Below are 26349 nucleotides of genomic sequence, written 5' to 3' on the forward strand. Positions count from 1 at the left end.
TTGTTCTTAAATGCAGAACATTTTGGAGTTGAAATGGAAACATTTTGAAAGTGAGCACCTGAAAAAAATACTGATGTTAATAAAAATGATGCTGTTCTCCTCTTCACTGCAGAGTTGTTTCTTGGGTTGTTTTTTTGTTGGACTGCAGGAAAGGTGCAGTAGCTTAGAAGTGAAAGAGCAGGACGGGGGGAGTTGCACAATCAAGAATCTACTTCTCATGTTACTGGAGATTCTGTAGGTGGTGTTATTGGTCCCTCCAAAGAGCTTGCCTTCATGAAGAGTGCAGTGATATTGTTAGGGACTTAACAAAATCACAGTGGAAGTGTGCTGCACAGTGGCTACTTTAATCTCGCTTGTTTTGCCGCCATCCCTCCCCCCTGTTCCTGATTGGTGGAGTGGCCCCAGCAGCCCTGCTGCTTCCTGCTGATTGGCCAGCAGGCAATAACTGCAGTTTCCAGTATGCCGTAGTTTTGTCTCCTGGCCAATTAGCAGTGAGTGGTGGGGCGGCTGGGGTCCCGCAGTTACTCAGTGGCAGGAGACAAATCACAGCATATTTAAAACCATGGTTTTTGCCTCCTGCCTGATCAGTAAGTAGCACAACCACTGGGGCTCCTCTGCCAAATCGGGGCAGGGCATGTGGCAAAATGAACAAGACTAAAGGAGCTGCTGCACAATGCACTTCTGCTGCGATTGGTAGGTCCCTAGATATTGTTTATTCAAAAGGAGAATGTAGGGGAGTTGCAAGTAATTGTAATGTGAAAGTGCATTTCCTCATTTCATTCTTACAACTGTATAATCATTTTTGGTTAAACATGGTTCCTGACTCCAAGTTGAGTCTTACTTTTGTCTATAAATTCTGCTATAAATTAGCATGTGTTATTAACTGCTTCTTGATTGTGATATTAAATGTAGGGGCTATATACAGCAATACTGTTGTGTTATATTGTTGGGTCAACGACTCATTCCCCATCCAGTCTGGTCCTATTTAAATGGAAATAGGTACTTTTTTCTTTTTTAGCTTTTGTTTGAATACTGTGTAGGATTGTGGTAATGACCCAGCTGAGCTCTTAAAATATTCTTCAATTAAAAAGGAGAGGCAAAGGGAATATGGGGAATAATCCTTTTGCCTTTAATAACAGGTAGAGAAACAGGGGCAGTGTATGCACTTGTGAAACTATTCTCATGCTTGAAAAATGTTAAATTCCAAACACTTTGAGTTTGCATGGATTTCTTTGCAACTCATTTTTCTGGCAAATATTCTCCAGCCCATATTTCCTTTTTATAATAGCCATAACAAAATTGAAACTCTACGTGGTGTTCCAGTAATGCATGGTTGAATAGCATCCAGATTTTTCCTGCACTTTAACATAACTCTGCTGTGCTTCATCTGTTGGTAGATTGTTAAAATGTATATTTAATGAAAGTACAAATACTGACCTACTCTAATGAGGTTTTGTTTGTTTGTTTTGTCTCCCCAGAGTGATAGCCTTTCAAGGTATGTTGACTTCTTTAACAAAATATTTTTAAAAATATTACCCTCTTGATTCATGTATTTTAATGGGAAAAAACCCACTTTGATTCCAATATTAGGCTAGGCTCACCTCTAATTATGTCAGTACTATATAAAGATTTAGTATGTCTTTTATACATTGAGATGAGGTAGTCAGAGAGCTCCAGAAGGGATATTTAATTTTTTGCATGCAGTTGGAACTGATTTACAAATACTTTCAAAGTTATAACCTTATTTATTGAGTTAATTAGTTGTAGGACACCTAAAATGTTCTAGGTATTTTGAATAACATAAGTGATACAGTCAGTGTGCTACAAAATGTACAGTATAAAGCCACTATAAATGACAAGTGGTTCTGAATGCTGAAGTTCTCAGATAACCTTTTGGACTACCAGAAAGAGGCCTCGGTGCTCAGGAAATCAGGCTCAATTGAAGTTTCCTAATGTGAAACTCCAGAAGTGTCAGTCACTTAGGAAAATTTTAACTAATTTTTTTAGCTACATCAAATGCATTTATTCTAAATGCTGAGATTTAGATTTGTTTTTTTTCCAGTCAAAATTCTCTTCTGTCAACATGAAGCATGATGGCAGAGGAGAGTCCTAGGAGTGATTCCTTTCTTGCATCAGTGAAGTGAAGCAAATGGAACCCATATAAGCAATATAAAAATAAATTAATATTTTTTGTTTCTTTAAATGATGGCTGGTTAGTCTAGGCTCCCTAGTTCCATCTTTCCTATTTCTTTCTCCCACTAATATCATATCTTCAAGCTGGAGATTGGAATCTGCCTTTAAAAAGAAGACAAATTCTTGCCCAAACAATTTCTAGATTTTTGCATTTCTAGATTTTTTTTTTCCCATAGTATTAAATTACCTCTCTACAGTTTCTTAAATAACAATATGAGCACTTAAAGGCAGTTAGCCATGCTAGTCCAAAGTCAGGCAGAAGAACTAACTGGTTCAGAGAAACATGAGTTTTCTTAAGCAGCACCCTACTTCATCAGATACTGCTGTCTAAGAAAGTACATGTCTTTCTGAGCCAGTTAGTCTCTAAGGTTGTTGGCAGACATGAAGGCAATCATGCATTTGGGGTCTGTGGAATGCTATGCCCCCTCCCCATGTCACACAACCTGACATGGCAAATACACATGGTAAGTTGTGCAACCATGGGAATGGGGCATAAAATTTGCCACATCCCAGGTGCATGGCTGCCAGGGCTGTCTTCTGCTGATCCTGACAATCAATGATCATCAGCATTGGGCAGGGGCTCCCAGATATGGGACATAGATGCCCTACGGCTAGTCCCTGAGATTGGGCAGGGGACAGCTCTAGGTCCAAAACAGAGACCCAGAGATACCTCTTGCCCAGTTCTAAGGGTAGGACTCTCCTTGACCTGGCAGGTTTGCTTGAGTGGCAGGGCAAGGCTCTCTTGAAGTCCTGGATCATGAGGAGCTCCTGGGCTCGCTGCCTGGTTCTAAATCCAGGGCTTGTCCATCCATATGCTGATAAATGGTTGATTTGTCAGTATCAGGATGGGGCAACCCCAGCTCAGGGCCATGCACCACATTCAATTTATAGTGCCATACAACCAAGCCATAAAGTTATTCCACATCTTGTGAATTGTTTTCATGGTTAGTTTGCCATTTTATGATGTCATAAGTTGGTTTAATTTGTCCATTTGCATATTTACAGTGTGATAAACACATTAATCACACCATAAATGAACCATCTATTAGTTTCCTAAGGTGCCACCCTGCCCTATCTTCGGTGCGAGTGTTTGCACATATTTTGCTTTAGGCAGGCTACAGTTTCCTAAGCTCTTAATAGCTAGCTTGATGTTGAGTACAGTGTATGTTGAGTGTCACTTTTAAATGTGAAGGGACCTGAAATGTAAAAGCAATAAATACTGGAAACTAGCTAGATGTTCTTTACTCATTCATTTGAAGCGTTGAAGTACCTGGCTTCAGTACTTTAAGAATTCTTAAAAGGAGAACTTCAAAGAGGTACAGAAATGTATTGAATGAGTGTATTTGAATTGAAATGATTTCTTGGTATAATTCATATATATATATATATATATATATATATATATATATATGTCATACTTTGCAGTCAGAAAACATATTTTACATACAGAATAAAACTTGAAGTACTGAATAGATGAAAAAACTTAGACACCTTAGTTTGCACCAGGTTAAAAAGAGAATAGAAAAAAATGGTTTGATTATATTACACAATGATAAGAGGCATTTGTACATTCTTGTTTCAAAGTTGAAAATACAATTTTTTATGTGCCTGAACTAGGTGAGTAATGGCATGCATGGAGGTTCAACATGGAAAACTTTAACCCTTTTTTTTTTTTTTTTAAGATATGATACGGGATCTATCAGTACATCTTCAAGTGACCGTTATGATTCAGTGCAGTCACGTTCTGGGTCACAGAGTTACCTTGAAGACCGAAAACCATACTGTAGTAGGCTAGAGAAAGAAGATGCACCTGATTTTAAAAAGGTAACTGACCCAATAATTTTGATATTAAAATAAAACTATATTTGTTGTCATCTGTTAAAAATTCTGCCCTGCTATGATTTATTACTTGAGTTAAGTCTCAAATCCTGCCTCGCCATCAGTGTTCACCCTTATTAACTTACCCGGGTTAAAAGGACGAAGACAAAGGGGAAAGAATCAGGCCACCCTCTAGGAACAGAATATTTCCTGGTTTTGGCAACCCCCCAGGGTGAGCAAGAGAACCGTAATATTTCTTTGTGGCTACCGGTGCTATTAGTATTCCTGGGTACTTATGGAAACTTATTGGTGTACACGTCCATACACATCCTGCCTACCTGCTAGGGGTGTGTGAAGCTTCAGTCACTGATTCGATTCGACAGCCAGATCTCCAAATCCAAATCGAATCGAGATGCCCATTAAAAGGTCCAAATCGAATTGAAATCTCCAAATTAATTCGTAAGGCAGGCTTGCAGCAAACAGAAACGAAGAAGAGGGAGGGGGAAGTGGGGGAAGATACTGACATCTGTAGCTGGCCTGTGACCTATGATCTTTTCCAATTACAGTGCTCTAGGAGAGGTACGTAGAAACAACATATAAGGCTGTGTGAAGTGATCTAAATCGGAGGTTCTCAAACTGTGGTCCGTGGACCATCACTGGTCCATGAGCTCCATTCAGGTGGTTTGCAGAAAGGTTGCAGAACAATCAAGAATATCTGTACTTGGCCCTACATTTGACCTCCATCACCAGAAAAAATAAATTAAGTGGTTCACCAAGAAACTCAGCAATTTTCAAGTGAGCCGCAAAAATAAATTTGGAGAACCACTGATCTAGATACAAAAACTCATGGACTCAATATAGACATTGGATTTATGACACACTATAACCTGCCTGACATCTGACCCCCCAGGTACCTCTCCACTTTTACCTGCGCTGCTGCATCCCCCTTCCCTCCCTCCCTCTCAGCTTCTCTCTCACTCCCTGATTCCTCAATTTACATTTTCACTGACTGGCTTTCTTGCTTGCAGCTCAGCCTCTGGCTTCTTTATTATCCATTCCATCCAGGAAGAGTGGACACACCAACTGCAGATGCTTCCTCAGCCTGATTTTTAAATGTGAAAGTGTGCCAAGATATATTTCGCCAACTATTCAGTTGGTCTAATACAAGATATCACATCTGCTCAAAGAACATTGTCTACCTGTTCCTTAGACCAACACGGGTACAACCAGAAACCCAGTTAACACACACGAGTGACGTGAGTTTTGCTTTCAACAGTTTGAGGTGCACTTTCACAGAAGCCTGTGCACTTATCTACTTCAACCTTGGCAGGCTTCATGCCCTCAGAAGGGGCTACCATCCCTTCTGCATTCATCCTGCTCTGCCTTAACACGCACAAGTGATATGAGTTTTGGTTTCAGAATCTTGAGGTGCACTTTCACAGAAGCCCCTGCACCTAGCTCCTTGAAACTGAGCAGGCTTTATGCCCTCAGAAGGGGCTATAATCCCTGCTGTTATCATCCAATTCTGCAAAAAAAAACAGACACAACTATAGGTGTTGTAGTGATTTCCCCATTATAGTCTATGGCTGAATCAGCACTGAATGTTTCGAATCCAATTCAGCCAAATCAATTTGGGACAGTGATCTGAATCACCGAATCGAGTCACTGTCTTCCAAATCGGCCAGATCCAAATCAAAGATAGGCCACTTCACACAGGCCTACTACCTACCTACCTCCCTCCCTCTAGGTTTTATTGGTTAAAAATAAAAAGAGGCTGTTTGATTCAAAATGACCAACTGTATGTTTGTCAAAAACATACATGCTTAACATTTCCTGTACTATGGAAGTAAAAATAACTTGCATGCACAGAAACACAGGAAAAGTCAAAAGCTGCTTCTTTTAGGAAATGTAAAAATTCTACTCTTGAAAGCTGGTATTTTCCTGCGTTTTTTCTTGAAGCATGTTGAAATTTCCTGTATAATTTCAGGGTTAACCCAATAGTTTAAAATGCTCTAAAATGTAACATCTAATCAAAATTGTATTGTTTGTGCATATATTTAGAGCCATTTGGTCACACAGGTATGCTTCTCAAAGTTGGGTCAAAACAGTTATAGAATTTTAGGAGTAACTTCTTGGGGAATTAATTTGTTTCTTTTCTATATAGGATTCTGGCATAGCACATTATTTATTTGATGTAGCCAAAAGGAATGCACATTTGTTAAACTTGTTAATGTTTTCTCTTAGCTTTATGAACAGATTGTAGCTGAAAATGAAAAGCTGAAAGCACAGTTACATGATACCAACATGGAGTTGACGGATCTTAAACTACAGTTGGAAAAGGCCACTCAGGTTTGTACTAACAAAATAAAGTTGCATAGTGTGGCTAAAGATATTTTTGGTTAAGATTTTTTTTTTTTGTTCTTTTTTTGTAGTTAAGGAGCAAATAGTGTAGCTTTAAATAGATACAGATAACTGTTCTGTAAATGGTGCACTAGGCAATCATATGAAATCTGTGGCCACATACAGGCATGACATTTCTTATTGGGAGAATCACCAGTCTCCCAGTAGGAACTACAAGTGTGCAAGCATTCATTCAGTTTCTCCTAAGGGGAACATGCCACTTCCAGGCTGAATGTCTGTACTGCACACTCTCTTTCAAACATTTCTGTTGGTGGATATTACTTAGAAAATGCTGCTGCTAGAAATGAAAGCTTGTTCATTGTTAAACTAAAATGAGAGTTTTAAATATCTAAATAGCTAATATCTGGTATTTCCAGACATATATATCTATACACTGAATGGTAGTATGCATTATTGCTCTTCTGCTTAAATACTTAGTTTTTTCATTGTTAAGACCAAAAAGAGCCAAAATGTCTTGCAGGGGAGGAGCGAGGGTTTTTTGTCTCCTCTGTTTCATCTAAACAAATGTCATCTGTTACTTATGTTGCTGACAGACATGAAAAAAAATAACCAAAACACACTTTACTGGAGGAGGCAGAGCATTAGTTTGACCCGGCTCGCCCAACATCTGTGTAGTTTCTGCGTTTGAGCGGGACATTTTGGCACTTTTATCTAATGGCTGATTTAGTCGGCTATTAGATGAAAGTGCTAAAAAAGCCCTACCAAAGCGCCCCATCTGTACAGATGTTGGGTGAGTTGGGTAGAACTAATGTGATGCTGCTTCTGGGCATGTGTGGGGCTCGGCATGAGGGTATGCCAAATTATAAGTAAAGCGCCATGTTAGTGGGGGAGAGGTTTACATTTCTAAACAGCCACTACTTTTTTATTTTCAGAGGCAAGAAAGATTTGCTGACAGGTCACTTTTGGAAATGGAGAGAAGGGTAAGTATTTAGTATGTTTTATTGCATATTTTAGTTAATTTTGTTCTGCTTCTTGTTCAGCTAGAGGTGGAGGGAAGGAGGGAGGCAGATATCAGTGTTAGGTGAAGTCATTCTTGTAAGCTAAGTTTTTTGAAAGACGTGGGAATTTTAGGATGAAAGATGACAATAAATATACGATAGCATTATAAGCAGTAGAAGGTTTCATTAAGAAAGCTCTTCAGTGTCAGTTTTGTTATACATGTATGCACCATTGACTTCTGTCCTTCTGGGCCCCATACATTAATCCTATTTCCCAGAACAATGTCTAGCTTTCTGAAAATTGAAGAATGTCATACACCCTTTTCTTAAAATTAAAAATCAACTTGCTGCATACTTTCTCTTTGCTTCCTCAACATTTGTTTATATTGGCAATTTTCAGGATTGAGAGAACATCTCGATAGAATTTCTCTTTATCATCAGTAATAAATATTGCTCCTATTTTGTTACACAAGGTATCATACCTTAAACCTGTCATTGGTACACAGTTGTAAATGATGTCAAATTCTATGACTGACAGTCATTTTACACAGTAGGAATGATGCCACATTTGACTGTGGACTATGAAGATGGATTAGGGAGTGTTCAAGTTTTTTTGTTTCATTTGTACATAATTTATAACAGCTACAGGTGGTAGGAAAGAATTACATCCCTAGTTCTAACAGTATACAGGACTTCTTCATGGAATTCTAACTTCTAGTATTTCAGATTAAGAAGGCAAACATCTTAATCTACAAAACGTAATGCTGGTAAATTAAAAACATGCACAATTAGGTTGTGGTAGGAGACCGTAGTGAGACAGAAATACTTAAGTGTCCTGGCTAGCTGAAGTTCCATGAATGAAACTTAGTGAATAAATATTCCATAAGAAAAGTAAAAAAAGTCCTGGTATGCAATATTTAAGTGTGTATTCTCCAAATAGCACTAATAGATACTTCAGTATACCATGTCCTTCTATTTTTCAGACCATTTTGTCTCTCACTGCTAGAATAGTTTCATATCAGTTTTTTCCTTTGTCACAAGTGGCATTTAATTTTAGGTGTAATGGTACCCAATTTTTACACGAGTCCCCAACTTTCATTTTGTTAATACAACAGTGCTAGGCAATACTTTTACATTTCTTTTGTAAAAGTATTGATTTTTCTCTTTCTCAAGACAGGTCACTGCATTCAGCAATTTGGTTACATTAATTCTTATTTTCCTGTAGGACAGGGACAGCCAACCTGCAGCATGGGCAGCCTCTGCATGTGGCAGATTGGGGAAGGGAAAGCAGCACAGTGACGGATAAAATATGGAACAGAAAGCAAAGTATCAGATCAGGCAGGGAGCACAGGGCAGAAAGAGCAGCAGTTTGGTCAGGGAGCAGAAGGCGGAGCAGCAGAACAGGAAAGGGCAAGGCACTTGGGGAGAATGCAGGGATGATTTGTGTCATGTCTGCAAAAAAAGGTTGGCCAATTATTGCATTTATTCAAATATAAGAAGGCATATATCCCCCAATCCACATAGGGAGGAAAGCCTTTTGTCTTATATCTGCATATAAGGAACCCTCATTAAATACATAGTTTAGCATTAAACTGGTGCCAAAAGCAGTGTGTGCTGGCAAATGGAAACCAACTATGAAGTTGATTAAATACAGCCAACACTGAGCATGACTATAAAACACATAGCCCATATTAGGCAAACCCACCACAAGAATAGGTTAATGAAATCCATCTGAATAAGATATATGGTAGTGCCTAGTGTATTCAGTCCCCCTCAGAGGTGACTCTTTCAAGTCATGGTGAGCCACTACATTGAATATGTTTCATAGTTTCATAGTTGGTAGGGTTGGAAGGGACCTAAGCAGATCATCAAGTCTGACCCCCTGCCATGGGCAGGAAAGAATGCTGGGGTCAAATGACCCTGGCTAGATGATTATATCTAGTCTCCTTCTGAAGACCCCCAGGGTAGGAGCGAGCACCACTTCCCTTGGAAGTTGGTTCCAGCTCCTAGCTGCCCTGACTGTGAAGTAGTGACTCCTGATATCTAGCCTGAATCTACTCTCAGTCAACTTATGGCTGTTATTCCTTGTTACTCCCAGTAGTGCTCAGGGGAACAGCAACTCTCCCATAGCCTGCTGGTCCCCCTTGGCCAGTTTTTACTTCCTCTTCACTCTCTGAGCTAAGCTGGTGCCTTCCTTATTTCCAATGATTCCTGTTTCTTCGTCAGCCTTAAATGTCTGGCAAACATCACCAACCAGTTCACCCAGTATTCCTCTGTCACCCACTTTCTCAGCCTGTCGCATTTGATTAGTGTGGCCCTGCCTTCCATGAGGTGGAGCTGGAGTAGATTGCCCAGTACTTTGTCTGCATTTTGGAGGATACCAGGGCTCATGATAAGAACACCCAGTTCCAGTTCTGAGCAGGAGGGCTAATTAGCACGTGGATCCTTTTGGAGGGGGGAAATCTGGAGTACACACACATACTGAGCAGTGCTGAGCTGTAGTGTAACCATGGCTTGAAATACTGTTGACTCTGGTGGGGCCCAGCCAAATGACCCGTATGGTAAATCATGAGCATTTTGGCTTTGGACTAATACCATGCATAGATTGTACTATATGTAAGTAAGTACAAAAGTGCTGCTCAAAAGTATGTTTATGGAGTACCAGTGCTAAAGCTTGCAGCGGCTTCAAAAAAGGTAAAATGCCTCAGTTGTGGATGAGCAAAGTCTGTGGGTACCCATAATAATTTGCCTATATGCAAATTGCTACAGGAATCTTTATTTCCAAGTCAGTGTTTTCAGATCTGCCTGTCTTCATATGGTCAGGGAGAGTAGGTTCTGTGACAGTGAAAAGTGGGGGAAGGGGCTGCAGGGGGAGGAAGTTGGGGGGCTGAGAGCAAGGGGGGGCCCTGCCCCCCCGATTTATTTTCCTTGCTGCAGCAGTGGGAGGGGGGCAAATTCAAGGCCAGCTTCCAATAAGTAGATTTTGTACCTGAAAAATTATAACACATTTATACTTTTTCCATATATAGAATCTAATTATTTGGTGGGTCTCTTTATATTCAGGGGTTGTCTTGTATTTGAATAAATACAGTATATTATGCCTGGTATACATTTGATCACTGCTCAAACATCCCAGTTTACAGTTGGACCAGAGGTTGTGTTTACGGCCTTTTACTCTGAAATGTACATTGACCAATTAATTCTGCAATATTTGGAATAGAATAAAAACTCCAAGCATCTTTGACCTCCACAAATTTGGAAATATCCACATTTTGGGATTTAGGTTGAGGATGTGTCTGTTACAAAAAATATAATTGGTAAGGGATTCCTCATTATTCCTGTGTATTGAGTGGAGTAAATTTCCCCTGAGGAAGTAGAGATGTTCATAAACACAAGAAAACAAAGAATTTCCTTAGGCTAGTTGTTTTCATACTCTAGTGCATTGTCATCTTCATTCTGACTTCTCTTGATCCCTTTACAGGGATTGGCTGCTGCCTTCAAAACTCATCATTAATGTGATTCAATTTGTGTTGCCTTTCCTTATTCAGGGATCTCAGTGTTTTGGCAAATCTTATTTTTTTTGTTGTTGTTCCTTTCCTCCTAAAATTGTTTTTGATTTGGTCAGGGAGGCCAGATGAGGAGGTCAGATGTTGAAGTAGGTGCATGTGCTAGCATGGCACTGGAGAACTGTGAGGACAAAAGCCAAGCAGAACCTAATAATAGCCCTCACTAGTGATGGATTTGTAACGCTAAGCTTTGTCTTTGGCTGAGTTTCTTCTAAGTAGGAGTTAAAAGTCAATTTAAAAAATGAAACGGACTAGAACAGATAAGATATGACACCGATACTATTGTCCTTAAATTTGTATCTTTTTCAAGAAAGAAAACATCAGTTTAAATCTTTATAAGTGCTTCTGGCTTACTTTTGTCTACTCCCATTTTCTAGAAATCTTACTTTCAGTGGTAGCCACTGTGGACATTGCAGAGTAGAACAGCATCAGTGCACAGTAACTGCTTGTAGGTTGTTACAGTTGACTGAATTTCATGAATTGATATTTTCCAGGACAAATGTAAACTGTATTTTGACAACATTTCTGTTAATTATTTTACAGATATTCAGCTATTATAGATTGGCATAGCTACATGAGGTCCTGGTCTATCTATGATTAGGGATCCTAGGAGCTGTGATAATATATCAGCTGAGTTTCTATTTCATATTTAGTTTTAATTGTGAGGCTGCTTCATTACTTTTGTAAACTAGAGGACAGAATATTTGAATGATTTAGTATTTGCTATTTCATTTTTTGTTTTGAGCTTGTGTACCCTTAAGAGTTTGCTATAGCTAGCCAGTGGAGAGACAAGGCAGCTTCTGATAGCTAAAGGACTCTTGCTAGGGTACCTTAAACCAGTTCTATAATAGAATTAACAATACTGGCAAATGGACTTCTTACTGGTATAGCTACATATAATCAGTTTATAACTAGTTGTAGGGAAGGGAGATTTTTTTTCCAGGCTGCTGACTGGTAAAACTATGCTAGCAAAACTAAAACGTGGACAAAGTCTAAAGTGGTGAACATGATCTGTAGTATTCTGCTATGTGGTGAATCAAGGAATTGACTAATCAGTAACTTATAGAGTCAGATTTGCTTGTTTAAAAAACAAAACAAAACAGCTTTCTGAAGGTTATGGTTGATTAATGGAAATACTCACTGACAGCAGTTTTCCAAACAGTTAATTTATTACAATTTATGCCAAACCTTTTCTGTAATGTGGTATTATGCCAAACCTTTTCTGTAATGTGGTATCTAGGTATTTTTTTCTCTGTGCGAAAACACAGTGTAATTTTTACAGAATACTGTTGCAATAGAAGGAGCATATTTTTAAGAATTCTTCTGCATTGTTGAAACTTCTCAGTATCAGTTATATTAATTAGAATGTGATCGTTCAGCAATAAATTATTTCTCTAGGGCAGTGGAATTAAATGCTGTCTTTTGTAGCTCCAACTGTAAGGTGGGGGGGAACGCTAGTGAAATCTGAACTTGTAGGGCACTAATGTCTAGCAATTCTCAAACAGGATCACTATAGCTAAATAGATAATTTAACAAATACAGGAACAGATTTACCCTGGTGTAACTGTATTGGTTTTCTAATATGAATCTTTTAAAATGAATTTGACCCATTGTTCTGCTCTTGATACTTGCAGAGGTTTTCAAACATTGCTTAATTTCAGAGCACTGGCAGTAAATATTATGTTACAAAATTAATAGGTAACTGATGCAACTCCCAAGTAACTCGGGCTCGCAGCTTTCTTGGCCTGGTTCTATTTTTTAGCCACTTGCTTATTGCAGTTAACTCACTGGTACTTACTATGCCCGTTACTATGTCAGTATCATGGGGGGGTGGGAAATCCAGTTCTTAACACCAAATAATTAAGGATGTTAAACTAAGGAAACTAACAACTGCAGTAAATGGTTACTTTTGCTAAACCTTTGAAGTTGCTTGCTAAAATAGGGAAATTAATGTGGAATAACTTCACAATGATTAAACTAAATTCAAATGGTTTGTATCTGAAAGGTGACCGGCAAGAGTCTACTGGGCGGTATGATCTAACCAAAGTTTTACACACTTCAGTTAATGCTGCTTGCTGTTTGCATAACACCATTGTATGCAGATGTACACTTTGCAGTAAACAATTGCTTTTGCCTTTCACTCTTTGGAAAAATCTGAATGTAAAATACTGAATACTGCAACTGCTATTAAATGAGAATCACTGCATTGTCTTACACAGGGAAAGCGATTAAGCTCTCAAATTTGAATTATGAATCCAGAATGTAAGTTTGGAAGTGGTAAAAAAAAGAAAAAGGAGAAAAAGAAATAAAATGAAAATAGTATTTTGAGAAGATAGTGATGATGTCTGCAGTACAAACTTCAGTTTAGTTGAGGGATGTCAGCTCTACCTTTAAATGAAGTTCTGTAAACACTTTAGCCCCAGAACTCTGCATGGGCTAATTCTCCCTGCCTCTTAGGTGGAAAAAAAATGGAGAAAAATGATCAGGTAGAACTTTCCTGGGAAGCAGGGTAATTTAGCCACCATGGAGCTTCATGCTACGAGGGCTAAATAGCTGCTAGTATCTAAACTTAAACCAACCTCAGGTTTCTCTGAACCATCCTGCTGCAGTTTGCAGTGTAGACATACTCACTGAAGATTTCAGCTCTGTTTGCTTGTCTTATGAAAGCTTGTGCTTTTGTGCTTCTTTTTCTTTTATTATTCTTGTTTCTGATCATTTTCTGCATTTCTTATATATTAAACTATCTCAGAAATCTAGCTAAAGGAATAAAAAAATCTGGACAAAGACATGGCTTTAACCACATGAACTCCCCTTATTTCAAATAGAGAGAGGGATATATTTAATGAAATGTAAGAAAGAACTTAATACGTCTTTCATCCACATTTTTATGTAGAATTTTCTATACTTCACTGGCACCACAAGTCTGGCCACACTGTGCTTCTGGTTGCTTGATCTTTGGAACTTGGAAGCATCACTATTTTCACAGTATTTACAAAAATATTACAAACATAACTGGCACTGTTTGTTATTAACACTAATCTGTTGATCTAGGAAAGAAGAGCTCTAGAAAGAAGGATATCTGAAATGGAAGAAGAACTCAAAGTAAGTACAGTACATTATTTATGACTCATTTTAAAACACACTTAGTTACAAATAATATGTAGTATGGAAGTTTTACTGTTGTGTGTAATCTCATCAGAGAATAGATATGCACATCTAAGCTTCCAGAACACTCATTATCTCTTCTGCAGTAGTTCTGAGGTGAACATTAACAAGAGGTGAAGCATTTTAATGAAAGTAGCTGAAATTTATAAGCTTATTGTAATGGTCATAATGACAAGTCAGGGGTTTTTTAGATTGGGAAACTGGTGAATTTAAACCAAGAAAATAATATTAAAAGTCCTTTGTAGATTTCTTGTAGATTGTAATGTACATGTTTCTGTGCTTTTATTGACTGAGAAGCATCAGGAGCAGTGGTGATGCTTAGGGGGTGCACGTGCACCCCTTGATCAGCTGCGCTCACCACTTACACGATGGGCGGGGGGGGGCAGGCAGGAGCACCAGTGCCTCTCCTGCCAGTGCCAGCCAGGGAGCGGCACTCCCAGAAGTGGCCACAGTGATCAGCCGCCTTGGATCCCCCTCCCCACCCCTTGTTGGTGAGATTAGCTGTGGGGGGAGGCATGTGCCCCGCCCCCCCCGACTAAGGTGGCACCAGTCGCCCATGATCACAAGCATGTACTGTGTAGTGCTAAAAGTTGAAAGTCACTTTTGTGTTGGTGTTGACTTTATACCTCCTGATCTGAACATATGAATTAAAGCCATTACACCATAACTTTTTCAGTTGTACCAAATGAGATGCTTTATTTGAAAACCAAGTAAAACCAAACATGAAAATTTTAATTTCTAACTTTCCATTGATGTGGAGATAGTGCTTAGATTGTTTTATTTTCCAAATGCTGACATGAATGTAGCACATGAAACAAAGATTGCCATTTTGTTATAGTTTTTGTTACAGTATTCCAGTGTATGTACTGAATCCAGAAGTATGATAGCTGTGTAGTTGATTTCCAGGACTTTTGTTCTTTTTAGCACTTGTGGTATAGTTTTTGCACTCCAGGGATTACTGACAATATTATTCTAACACAATTTGTCTTCTATCTTTAGTTATTCTTGAGAGCTGACTACAGATGCATTTTAAGTAGGGGTGACTGATAAAGACTTCCTTGGCCAATATCGAGAGCCTGTTATTAACCAACCATATTGACTGATGCCAATCTGTTAACCAATTTACATTTTAAAGTACTGTCATAAATGAACCTTTTTTTTTTTTTTTTTTTTTACATGCTCCAGCAGCATTTTCTGTCACATGTATAACCTTCTCAGTGCTTAAAAATGGCAGTGGGGGTGCTTGAACTAAAGCTTGTCAAGTGATCTTTAGTTCAAGTGCTGCTGCCACCATTTTTAAGCATCGGGACACTTAAGTGGAGCAGAACCAAGCAGGACAAGGGCGGATGCGGGCTGCTTGCTGTGCGGTCAGGGCTCTCTGCTCTGCTGTCCTTCCCTCAGGAGCACTGTGCTGGCTGCGCACCCCCTGCCCACCCAGCAGCAGAGGACACAACTCTCTGCCCCTAATGCTGCCATATGGGTAGGGGGCGTGCAGCTGGCGCGGGACTCCCGAGGGAAACGCAGCAGAGCAGAGAGCCCCAAGCCCACAGTGAGCATATGCCCTTCTGCAAAGGTTGCTCACAGTGGTGGGGAGCTGCTGCCCCCCCGCCCCATCGGACAAGCCGCCCATGGTTCCATCCCACTCCCCACCTCAGCCCTGGGTCCCATGCACTGCCCTAGCTGGGCAGGACCCCCAGCCCCTGCCCCCCACCTTTCCTCACCATGGGGGCCTCAGTCTGCCTTCCCCCCTTCCTCTCTATAGACTTACCTATAGGGAGCAGCTCTCCACACTGCCCGGATGGGTAGAGGTGCACAATAGAGATTTTTGGGGCCGATACCAATAGCCGATATTTAAGGAGGCATATTGGCCAGTACCGATATGATTTCTGATACAGCTGCTAAGCCCAGTGTGCTGGAAGGGGAGGGGCGAGGGAAGGGGTATGGGCGGGGCAGGTCAACACCCCCCTCCCTCCATGGTGAGGGAGGGGGCAGGGGCAGGTGCTGCCCAGGAGGAGGGCCAGAGTCATGGCTCATGGGGGGGCAGCTCCTGCTGCTGCCTGAACCCCGGGAGGGCATGGGGTAGTGTGTCCCCCAGATCTGCACAGGGTGGGGTAAGCTGCAGCAAGGGCTGTGCAGGGCTCTTCTTGGCAGGGCTGGGCTGGGACTGGGTGCTGGCAGCACTGGGAGGATGCTTCATCCACCCCAGATTTCACCGCTGTTGTGCACCAGCACCGCCAATGCCAGCCACCTGGCGCAGGCCTGGTTCAATGCCCTGCCTCCACAGGAAGAGCCGGGGCTGCATCGGGCAGCTGGCAGCTCTGGGAGTGGAGCAGCAGTGAAATTTGGGGTAGATTCAGCATGCCACCAGCGCCTGCTCCGAGCCCAGCCCTGCACAGCCCTGGTTGCAGCCTGCCCCACCCCGCATAGATCTGGGGGGCACAGGCCCCCCCATGCCCTCCCAAGGTGCAAGCAGTGGCGGGAGACACCCCTCCCCCCCCTCCCCCATCCTTTTCCCCCTTCCCTTCTACCACACTGGACTTACCAGCTGGAGGCAGCTCTCCATGCTGCAGGCTGTGCTTCTCGCTGCCTGAGTGCTGCGCTGCGGCTGCATGCAGCATGGGCATTTATTGGCCAAATTATTGGCCCCATCAGGCCAATATCTGATACAGTTTATATCGGTACCGATTCAATATTGGACCGACGTATTGGTGCACCTCTAGTTCTGGGCCATGTGCATGCATGCAGCTGCGCACATGCATGCAGGCCCCCTGTGTCCCACTCTTGGCAGCCCCCAGCAGGACCCTTTGCGCTAGAATTCTGCCCAGCTGCAAGGGGAAACCCACCATTTTCCAAGGGAACCCAGGCATCGAGGGCCCTGGCCCTGCAGGGGAGAAAACACCCAGGTGTCCAGAGGCCTGGCCAGCAGGCATAGGTATCGGTAAATATTATTGTCTACAACGGCCAAAAAAAGCTGTTAGCTAATAATGTCACTTCCCCTTTTTTAGTGCTGATCTGATAGGCAACCCATATATTGGTGCACCTCTAATTTTAAATTGTGCACATGGACAAAATTAACCAGGTCAACAACTGATAAAACTAAGTTATATCCAGGAAATAGATGGAATACGATGAATTAGAAATACTTTGTATTCCACAAATTGAGTGACACCAGGCAATTGATGTCCAATATTTATTACTCAAGAAAGTTTCTTGAATTCGTTTTGAGCTCCCTCTGCTGTTTCGTAATAATATTAACTTCCAAAGACAACTTCTAAATACACACACTGAATTTTTGGTGATACAATAGGCAACAAGCAGAGAAATAAACAAGACAATCATGTTGTTCTAGTTATGTTAGAGACAGAGCCAAGGAAGTTTGTCATAACCAGGGACACAATATTTGATGCTTCTGAGACTTTGTTTTAATAGTGGGGTTCACAGAAAGCTAACTACAGCACTAGAAAAATTTCTCATCTAGTAATGAGGAACTTTAGAACAGGGAATATGAGGATGTGTGGCAGACTTGCTAGAGTCATAACAGAAGTAGAGAATACAAATAAGTACTGCCACTTTTTAAAAGCTTTTTTTCAGCAGCATATGAATGTTTTGAATTATAAGATTAACCTTTCATCCAGTTGTTTGCTGTAAAGTCATGTAAAAGTATATGCTAAGCACATGATTATTTACAGACTTCTGAATAGGAGATTTAGTCTGTAATTAGAATGTTAAGTAAAGAATTCCAGGAATAACTCTCATTGTTAATGCATCCTGAACTCTTTTGCAAAGCTGTGACTAATTTCTGCCTGTTCTTAAATTACATTTCAAGAATGTGCCACTTGTTTGATGCTTTCCTTTCACAGCTAGTTATCTGCTTTAAACCTACTGTTTCTCAATATAAGTTTTCTTTCAGTTCTTCTCATCTATGGTTCTTTTTAAACATACTGTACTTGCTTTGGTCTTCTTTTCACTCCTGTTTTTTTGCAATTCCTGCAGAATCTACATCAAGTAAAGCAAATTCAGTCTTTGAGACATGTAAATGAGCGGCTGGTGGCTGAGAATAGGGCCTTGACCAGAGTGGTTACCAAGCTGTCAGGGTCCTGTAGGCAACTGCATTCTGTGGACTTGTAATTTCTTCTTCCTTCATTTCTCTTCCTTTGTGTAGCCAGGCAGGTGTTGAACTTTAGCTAGTGCTTTGGCCGTATATTATTAATGCCTGTGTGTTGGAGACTCACTTCTTTTGCTTGACTACAGAAGTGTGGCTTATGCATGGTACCCAGCATTCCAGATCCTGTTATATACATATTGATGTGATTTGGTATCGCTTACTAGCAAAGTCACTTGTCATTTTGTATTCAACGATAAATCAGGGGACAGCTCCAGAAATATCTTTGACTTAAAGATTGTTTCAATATGGTATTCATGCCTCATGTAAAGATGTAATGTCATGAGTTGTATGGCTGTGTGCATAGCTACTTTTTATTAAAACTCAGTAACATTCTGAACTCAGACTATCTGAGGTAGCACCAGGAGAGCTTTTAAGATGCTCCCCTTTGCTTTGATGTTTTTACTATATGCAGGGTTGAAAATACTTTGGAAATCCAAAAGCCAGTCTATTATACTTAATAGTTAGGATAAACAGGATAAAATTCAACAAGGACAAGCACAGAATACTACACTGGGGATGGAACAAGCAAATGCACAAACACAAAAGGGGAAAAGACTGGCTAGACTGTAGTACTGCCAAAAAGGATCTGAGGGATATTGTGGATCACAAACTGAGCCAACCACATAAAATTATTGCAGAAAAATAATAGTTTACTGGGATATATTAACACAAATTTTGTATGAAAGTTGTGGGAAGTAATTCTTCCATTCTGCTCGGTACTTGTGAGGCCTCCCCTGGAGGACTATCTCCAATTTTGGGAAATCATGAAAGATATTGACAAATTGGAGTGAGTCTAGGGGAGAACATCAAAAATTATTTGAGGTCTTCTAGAAAACATAATATGAAAGGCTGGAATTGGGATTATATTGTTGGAGCAAGGGAAGAAGGAAGGTATTTAATATGTTTTTATAAAGAAGAGGGACAATTTATAAATGGACAAAAAGTTGTAATGGTCTTACATTGCAACGAAGTTTATTTGAATAGCAGGAAAAAATTCCTAAATGTTGGTAGTTGGTACTATAGCAGATTATCTGGAGTGATTGTGTGGAATCTCTGTCATTAGACATTTTTAAGAACAGATTAGATAAGCATTTGTCTAGGATGGTTTGGACAGGGATGAATCCCACTTCTAGCAGGATGTTGGACTAGATCTCTTGAGGTCCCTTTTGTCTCTGTTTTTGTGATGTCTCTGTCTCCTTCTCCTTCACTGTCTGTCTTCACTGTCTCAGTTAACTAAAACTAATCAAAACTGTACTAGTCAGGATCATGGTACTGGTTCCAGTACTGTGGACTTACAATCATTATTTGCATCAATGGTTTCCTTTCTTTTACAGTTGGGTATGTTGGTTTTCATTAGCAACAAAAATAGCTTCTTCCCCTCTCCCCTCCCTCAAGACTGTACCTGAACTTATATTTGTTCAGATACTTTGGTTATTTCAGCTCAGGCTCAGTCATGCTGATATCCTTGAAAATCAGTTTCTCAAAGTTGTTTAGAAGGTGGTAGTTACCATACCATAGCTCAGGATACATAGAACAAAAAGGCTGTAAAACCAGAAGGGATGTCCTGAGTTATTAGGTCCAGTCTTCTACTGGCACAGTTAACCATGTCCAGTAGCCCCTTTCAGTAATTGATCAAGCTCCATGTTAAAACTAATTAGGTTTTTTGGCTTTTGTATTCCTAGCTGCTCCAGAACTTCACTGCTGTGAGGGTTAGAAACCATCTAATTTCCAGCCTAAGCTTTTCCACAGTTTTGTTCACATTTTTTTTGTTTTTCACTTCATGAAATCTGTTTCCCTGTAACTATTTTTACTACCTTTTAGGGAGAATAAAGCTTGGCATTTTTGTAGTCCAAACCTTTCAGTCCAGTAGCCTGTACCCTTTTGGTAGAAAAAGGTTGAAAGTGTGTACCTTTAGATCTGGATCAAATAGAAATAAACATTTAAAATAGGTGGTAATTTGCACTCCATCCATTCCTCTTTCTCAAGAGAGAGGTGCATAGCTCTAATTCTGCCTACAGAGTCAGGCCCTAGATGATCCAGTGAGGTGGTTGAGAAAGGAAGCTGGAGAGATGTTCATGGGTGTAACCTGTTTGCAATCTTACTTTAAGCAATATTGTTCCACAGATAAGAATTGTAAAATCCTAAACCACATACACAAACACTTTAATTTTGTAAAGTTCTTTGGGTGTGGCTACTAAAGTGTGCTTAATGACCATTTAATGGTACTTTGTATTAATTAAAACTATGCAGAATTACCAATTAGCCTAACATAAATTAGTGCATGTGTGGCCTTGCTTATTGAATGGGTTGATGGCAGAAAAATAACAGGGAGAAACAAGCTAGAGTTGAAGTACTGTATTATATATTGTGTATACAACATGTACAGTCAAGGGTTAACTAGAGGCTCATCTACACTAGAGAATGCTGACAGGTGTATCACAGTTTAATCTGCTGGTTTGCTACCAGAATGTGTCGGGGCAGACCTTCAACTGCTATGACTTAGACTACCTCATTACTTAAATTAACTAAAGATCTGCCCATTCAAACCAAAAGTGCACGTGGACATGGTGCAAGATGTCTAACAGTAAGGAGGCTTGCGTTGCGCCGGGAAAGTTTTGGATGAGCCTCAGTTGGTGCAGTTTGATCCAGGTTGGCTTTAGTTGTAAGTGTGGAGCATAAATGTTTCAATCTGTCCTTCTGGAGTAGTCCCCAAAGCAATATTCCAACGATACAGAGTAGGGGTGCTCAAGCCACGGAGCCATCTTGTCTGGCTTACGGGGCTCCCCACAGGTCAGGAAATTTTGGCAGTGGACCATTACTATGGCCACCTTCCCCTCTGCCAAATTCCCAAACCCCTAAGCCCTTTTTGCCCAGTTGGAGTCAGTCTGCACCCTCTTTCCCCCTGAGGGGCCGGGCCAGGCCATGACCTTTTCTGGCATGGTGGGGGTGGACCCACGCCCCCTTTTCCCCCCTGCAGGCCAGGTTGGGACCAGGTCATGACTCTGCCCCCCCCCCCACAGGGTCAGGCTCAGGCCAGGCTGCCCCCCACTTTCCTCTGGTGAAATTTTTTTCATTTGGTTGGTACTTCTCCAGAAAAACTGTTAAAGCTTCTGGGTGCACTTGCATGTATTTATTCTTTTTAATGACTATTACTGGACAGTGAGTTGGCACAGGAAGACAACAAAATAAATATCCTAGTGTTAGCAGATGAAAAGACGTCTGCACACAAATACAACAAACATGCCATAATATTAGAGATGATATTGTCTCAAAAAAGAATTAAGGTTGTAAAGTCACGCTCAAAAGTCAGGAAGTGACATTAAGAATGCCAGCGCAACAGTAATTTGGTCCTTGTACATGTATGCACTATGATTGTGTTGTGTTTGATCACGTTTTTGCATAAAGTCCCTATCTCATTCAGTGAATGGGTAGTTTTGCAATATTCCTTCGTATTTTACTCATTATTCCATGTACAGTCCCAGGGGAAAAAAATCCAACTCCTGCACTGAAGACTAAATTATTACTTCATGGGTGTTTCTGTGGTGTTCTTGTTATGCGTTTCACAAACAGGAATAAACTTTTTCTTCAGAATAGCTCTGTGAGGTGAGATGGTAGTATTATTCCTATTTTACAGCTGTGCAGTTGAAGCACAGAGAAATTAAGGCCAAAGTTGACAAGTGTCCCCTAAATTTAGGTAGTATAAATCTAATTTTTCAGAGTACCTATTAGTTTATATTTCTAAAACATAACTCCCATTAAGTATTTGAGGCTGCAAATCGGGCCCCAGGTTAAAAATTAGGCAACCAAGAAAATTATAAATGCACTGTTAATAGCCATCTGTCAAATAAATAAATAAATTGGCTTACGTGACTTGCCCAAAATTAAATAAGACCTCCGTGACGAGCAGGGATCAAAAACAGTTCTCCATGGTGACATAAAAAAAAAAACAACCCATAAATGCATCTTCCTTTCTTGCATGCCTCTGCCTCTTTCACTACATGCATTTCAGTGTCCACAACACACAAAGCAAGGAGGCCTACAGTTCTTATTCCTTCACTACACAGTCAAGATACAGGGGCACTGTGGAAAGAATTAGCTCAATAGTGTTTTGTAATATACCTTGGTGAGGTCATGTTATAGTTGCAGAGCAGACTTTGGCATTCTGGCATTTCCTCCCTTTTGAGTGCTTGATGCTACAACCTTAATAATGTTGTTTTAATATAGCTGGGCTTGTGGCATGGAGGGAGGATATGGAATCACATGGGTTTAGCCATCACTGTTCGAATCCTTTAGATTCTTAGAGCTGCAGGCACTAGTGGTTTTATATAGCTATATCTGTAGATATAGATATATATAAATTAAAAAAACAAAACTAGTGGCTATATATATATATAAAACAAAAAACCCACCCTTTTGCCCCTTGGCTGTCCCGCTCCCTTCTGATCCTGCATGACTCCCACCTCATCCCACTCTAGCTCTTGACCTCTCTGTGCCTATCAGATTTTTACCCCAGCTACCTTCTGCTCCGTAACCACTTATTCCCTGTAACAAACTTAATTTTGGAATTTTCCTAACCTTTGACTGCTTGATTTTGGAGCCTTACGAAAGTTGTAACATGTATAGGAGCACAGTGGACCATGCTTAGCTGAACTAAATAATCCTGAAATCTTGTAAACTGCTAGTATAGATGGGCCTCTTGGAATTTGAACTGTTTATCAAATCATTCCATGTAAATTGGTTGAGTACTTTTGGCTACTGGAAACATTTGCGATGTTATATTTTGCACAAAAGCACCTAGAGTAGGCTGAGACCACTTGTGGTCAGCCCTAGCCAAAGAAAACTTCCGTATCATAGCCTGACTGTATCATGCCAGAAAGCAGATTTCTTGTTGAAAGAAACTAAATAATCTGTGTAAGGGTTTTATTTCTCATGATAGCTTTGTCTGATTCTGTTGCTTTGATTTGTGTTGTAACATCAAATAACTATTGTGTTTCAATTTTTTTGCTAGATGCTACCAGACTTGAAGGCAGACAACCAGAGGCTAAAAGATGAAAATGGGGCCTTGATCAGAGTTATAAGCAAACTTTCCAAATAAAAGGTTTACTACAGCAGCAGATTATGGTATTGCACATAACTAGTAACTCCAGTGGACCATAGCACGGCAGTCACTGGAAGCCTGGGAAGATTCCTTGGAGACTGTCATTTTCAGATATCCTGCCAAACGCCCTCTTACCTGTGTGTGTGTGTGTGTGTGTGTTGGGGTTTTTTTTGTTTTGTTTTTTTAATCAAGACCATTGTTTCTGTTAAAATGCAGCTGCTGAGAAGATAAAATGACTGAGAAATCTTGTTTACAGCTACAGCATATAAGGAAAGTGTTCAAGGCCAGATACGCCTCAGATATTTAACCAGTAAGCCTTAGTTGTACATAAACACTTTTGCATCAACAAAAGCTTTCAGCTCTCACAGAAGACAGTTACTCACTAATGTTTTTGTTGTGCCACAGTTCTCAAGTTTTTCTATACTCAATTTTTTTCTTTGCATCTAAGTTTGGATTTGCTTCCCCCTCGCCCCTTCTAATTATTCATGTACTAGATTTTCCTGTACAGTGTTTTTTTTCACAGCTTTACCATTTGCAGAGACCACACACCCCTTTAAAATACATTGTGTAGCAAACTAGAGCTGTGTTGTCTAGCCACCTGGCACAGAGATGTTTGGTGGAACATTTGCTTTCACTGTTTGTGCAATATGCATTTATTTCCTATACAAGATGCTTTAAAGTCAGTTGAACCTAGAATTATTTTAAGAGTCCAGTTTTCTGCCTTTATTGGTCACATTTTTTAAAGAAAAAAAAAGTTTGTAGTGAAAGATGTTAGATCCTGTAATCTTCACATTCATTTTAGCAGGTACTGAGTGATGCTGTATATATAAATGTGTACTGTTTTGATTTTTTTTCAGACCACCACGTGGCATGCTTGAATATATTTCCCTATTGCAAATGTCTGTTAATGCAAATTAGGCTACTCCAGAATACTGTGTTTAACAAAGTTAATTAATTTTTATGGTATAAAGACTTTAGACATTGTACATTGTATGGAGCCCTATCTTTGCAAAAGGTTTAAACTATATAAAATACTTTTATTACCTTTTCCTCCCATTTTTTCATTTGATAGTGTTCACCATAATAAAAGTTGCATAAATATAACTGCTTCACTACATTTCACATACCTGTATTTATCTGAGTGCTGTCCAAAACTGTTGTGCTAGCCAAAGTAATGTTACTAAATCATTTGGAAAAACCTAACCCATTACACTCACGTTAATGTTTATATGCACTGTTATTGCCATGTGAAAAGGCATCTGATTTGATACCATCATCATGTCAGACCATTTTATACATTTCAGTGGCCTTTAAAAAATACATAAGTGAAGATAGCTTTTGTTAGAAACAAACAGCTTTTATATTTTCACTAAACCATTCAAGAATTACATCTTATTGGCACATAATCTATTGCCTAAAACCACTGAACAGTTCAGCCATTAAAAGAAATTGTACATTGTAAAGCTTGTAGTAGCTAATGTATTATTGACTATATTGTATACTATATTAAATGTGAATTTGTACCCCTTCATTTAAAAAAGGTCATTGTGTTCTACTGCCTACTTTTTGGGGAGGGGTGTTTAGTTTTATTGGGGGTGGGAGGGCGTGTTTTGGTAAAGAGGACATGTCCTCTTTCTGTTGATTGGTTTTTTGAAGATGTAAGGTTATGCTCTTACTACCAAGCTCAGGATTCTTGATTTTAAAAAGGTACAAGGATAGTTTGAGATATCTTGTTATAATTGATTTGTATGAGAGGTGGGTCTGACTATAGGGAACCTTCCATTGTCTTATGCGAACATTAAACAGAGAATTGACCAGTTTGAATGGCTGCAATGTGTTTGAATTCTGTTACAAGATAGATGGGCATATTTTTGGATTATATTTGGTAAAGTTGGGTGCCTGTGAATGACTAAATACGTGTTTCTAATATTTTAGTGTTTTATATTTAGGTTATTTATTCTTTATATCTAAAAACCGAATGGCTACTGTGCTACATTGATTTTATTGGTAGTACTGAGCAGACCTTGTATCTGCATGAAACTAGTTGCAAAACCCACTATTTTGGAAAAAAAATGTATTTTGACATATACAAATAAAATGAATACAAACTATTTTAAATGTGTGAAGTTTTACTGAGAAGACATTGAAACCGTGTTATGAGTTTGGTATTTAAATCCTTCAGTGGGCATTTTTTTTCATTCATTGCTTTACTTGGATGCAAAGTTCAAGTGCTTTTCAAAGATTGTAATCCAGTTGTGATTATTTGCACATTGATGTACATGCACATCTGTAAAGGCAACAGTAAAAATGCCATATTTATGCAATCTGTAACAACTTGGACAAATGTTTTATATTTTACATAAACCTGTCTGTATGCAGAACCTAACTGAGAACCATTTTTTTTAATGTATTGTAAGAGTGAAAATGAAACACTGAATCTCCTAGAGCACATGCTTAATCTGCTTGATTTATTTTGTAGCATTAGTTGGCCTCCCCCAGAAATGTTTTGGTTGACTAAATTCTATCAAGCATAAATTCCTTAGACAAAATATCCCTAAAAATGCAGGAACAAAATTGTGTATTAAGAATCTGTTTCATTGTTTGGGGATGATGGGAATATGAGCACAGCCTAAACTTTAAAAAATGGGCGATGCACAGAAGATGGTCATTTAAGACTGTGTAATTTTAGGTGGATTTATTCCAGAATGGAGAAGGAGCTTTTGTGGCAGAATTAATATCACTCATGTGAGTGCAGTGCTTGAAAGTTATAGTAGAAGGGAAGGGTAGTACCATATGATCTCCAACAATTAATCTGGCCATAATGCACAAGAATGAGAGAGCCAAAGCCATGTGAGGTCCCCCACTGAATAAGCAACAAAGCATAGGAGGGGGATATTTGCTCCTGTAAGAGATACCAAGGGTGTCTCCTTGGGTTATGTCCAGATGCTGGTTGCCTAAAGAACTGGGAGTTGAAACTTGAGTCTG

At 39.8% G+C, this 26349-nt stretch overlaps 1 protein-coding gene across 6 annotated transcripts in view; it reads left to right on the top strand.

Annotated features, from left to right (window-relative positions):
• PPP1R12A (protein phosphatase 1 regulatory subunit 12A) overlaps positions 1 to 25745 on the top strand; it is a 198276-nt gene extending 172531 nt beyond the window's left edge. For 2 of the 6 annotated variants that reach the window (XM_025200922.1, XM_025200924.1), the window contains 7 exons: positions 1479 to 1495; positions 3876 to 4017; positions 6256 to 6360; positions 7305 to 7352; positions 13988 to 14038; positions 18095 to 18225; positions 23275 to 25745. In XM_025200922.1, the coding sequence (XP_025056707.1) occupies positions 1479 to 1495; positions 3876 to 4017; positions 6256 to 6360; positions 7305 to 7352; positions 13988 to 14038; positions 18095 to 18225; positions 23275 to 23290 (510 nt within the window). In that variant the 3' untranslated portion in view covers positions 23291 to 25745. Of the gene's footprint in view, positions 1 to 1478; positions 1496 to 3875; positions 4018 to 6255; positions 6361 to 7304; positions 7353 to 13987; positions 14039 to 18094; positions 18268 to 23274 lie in introns of those variants that run through there. The other 4 variants (XM_025200923.1, XM_006021108.3, XM_025200925.1 and 1 more) reach the window with 4 other exon arrangements.
• The last annotated feature ends 604 nt before the right edge of the window (positions 25746 to 26349 follow it).

The sequence above is a fragment of the Alligator sinensis genome, unplaced genomic scaffold (assembly GCF_000455745.1).
Source record: "Alligator sinensis unplaced genomic scaffold, ASM45574v1 scaffold465_1, whole genome shotgun sequence".
Lineage (NCBI taxonomy): Eukaryota > Metazoa > Chordata > Crocodylia > Alligatoridae > Alligator > Alligator sinensis.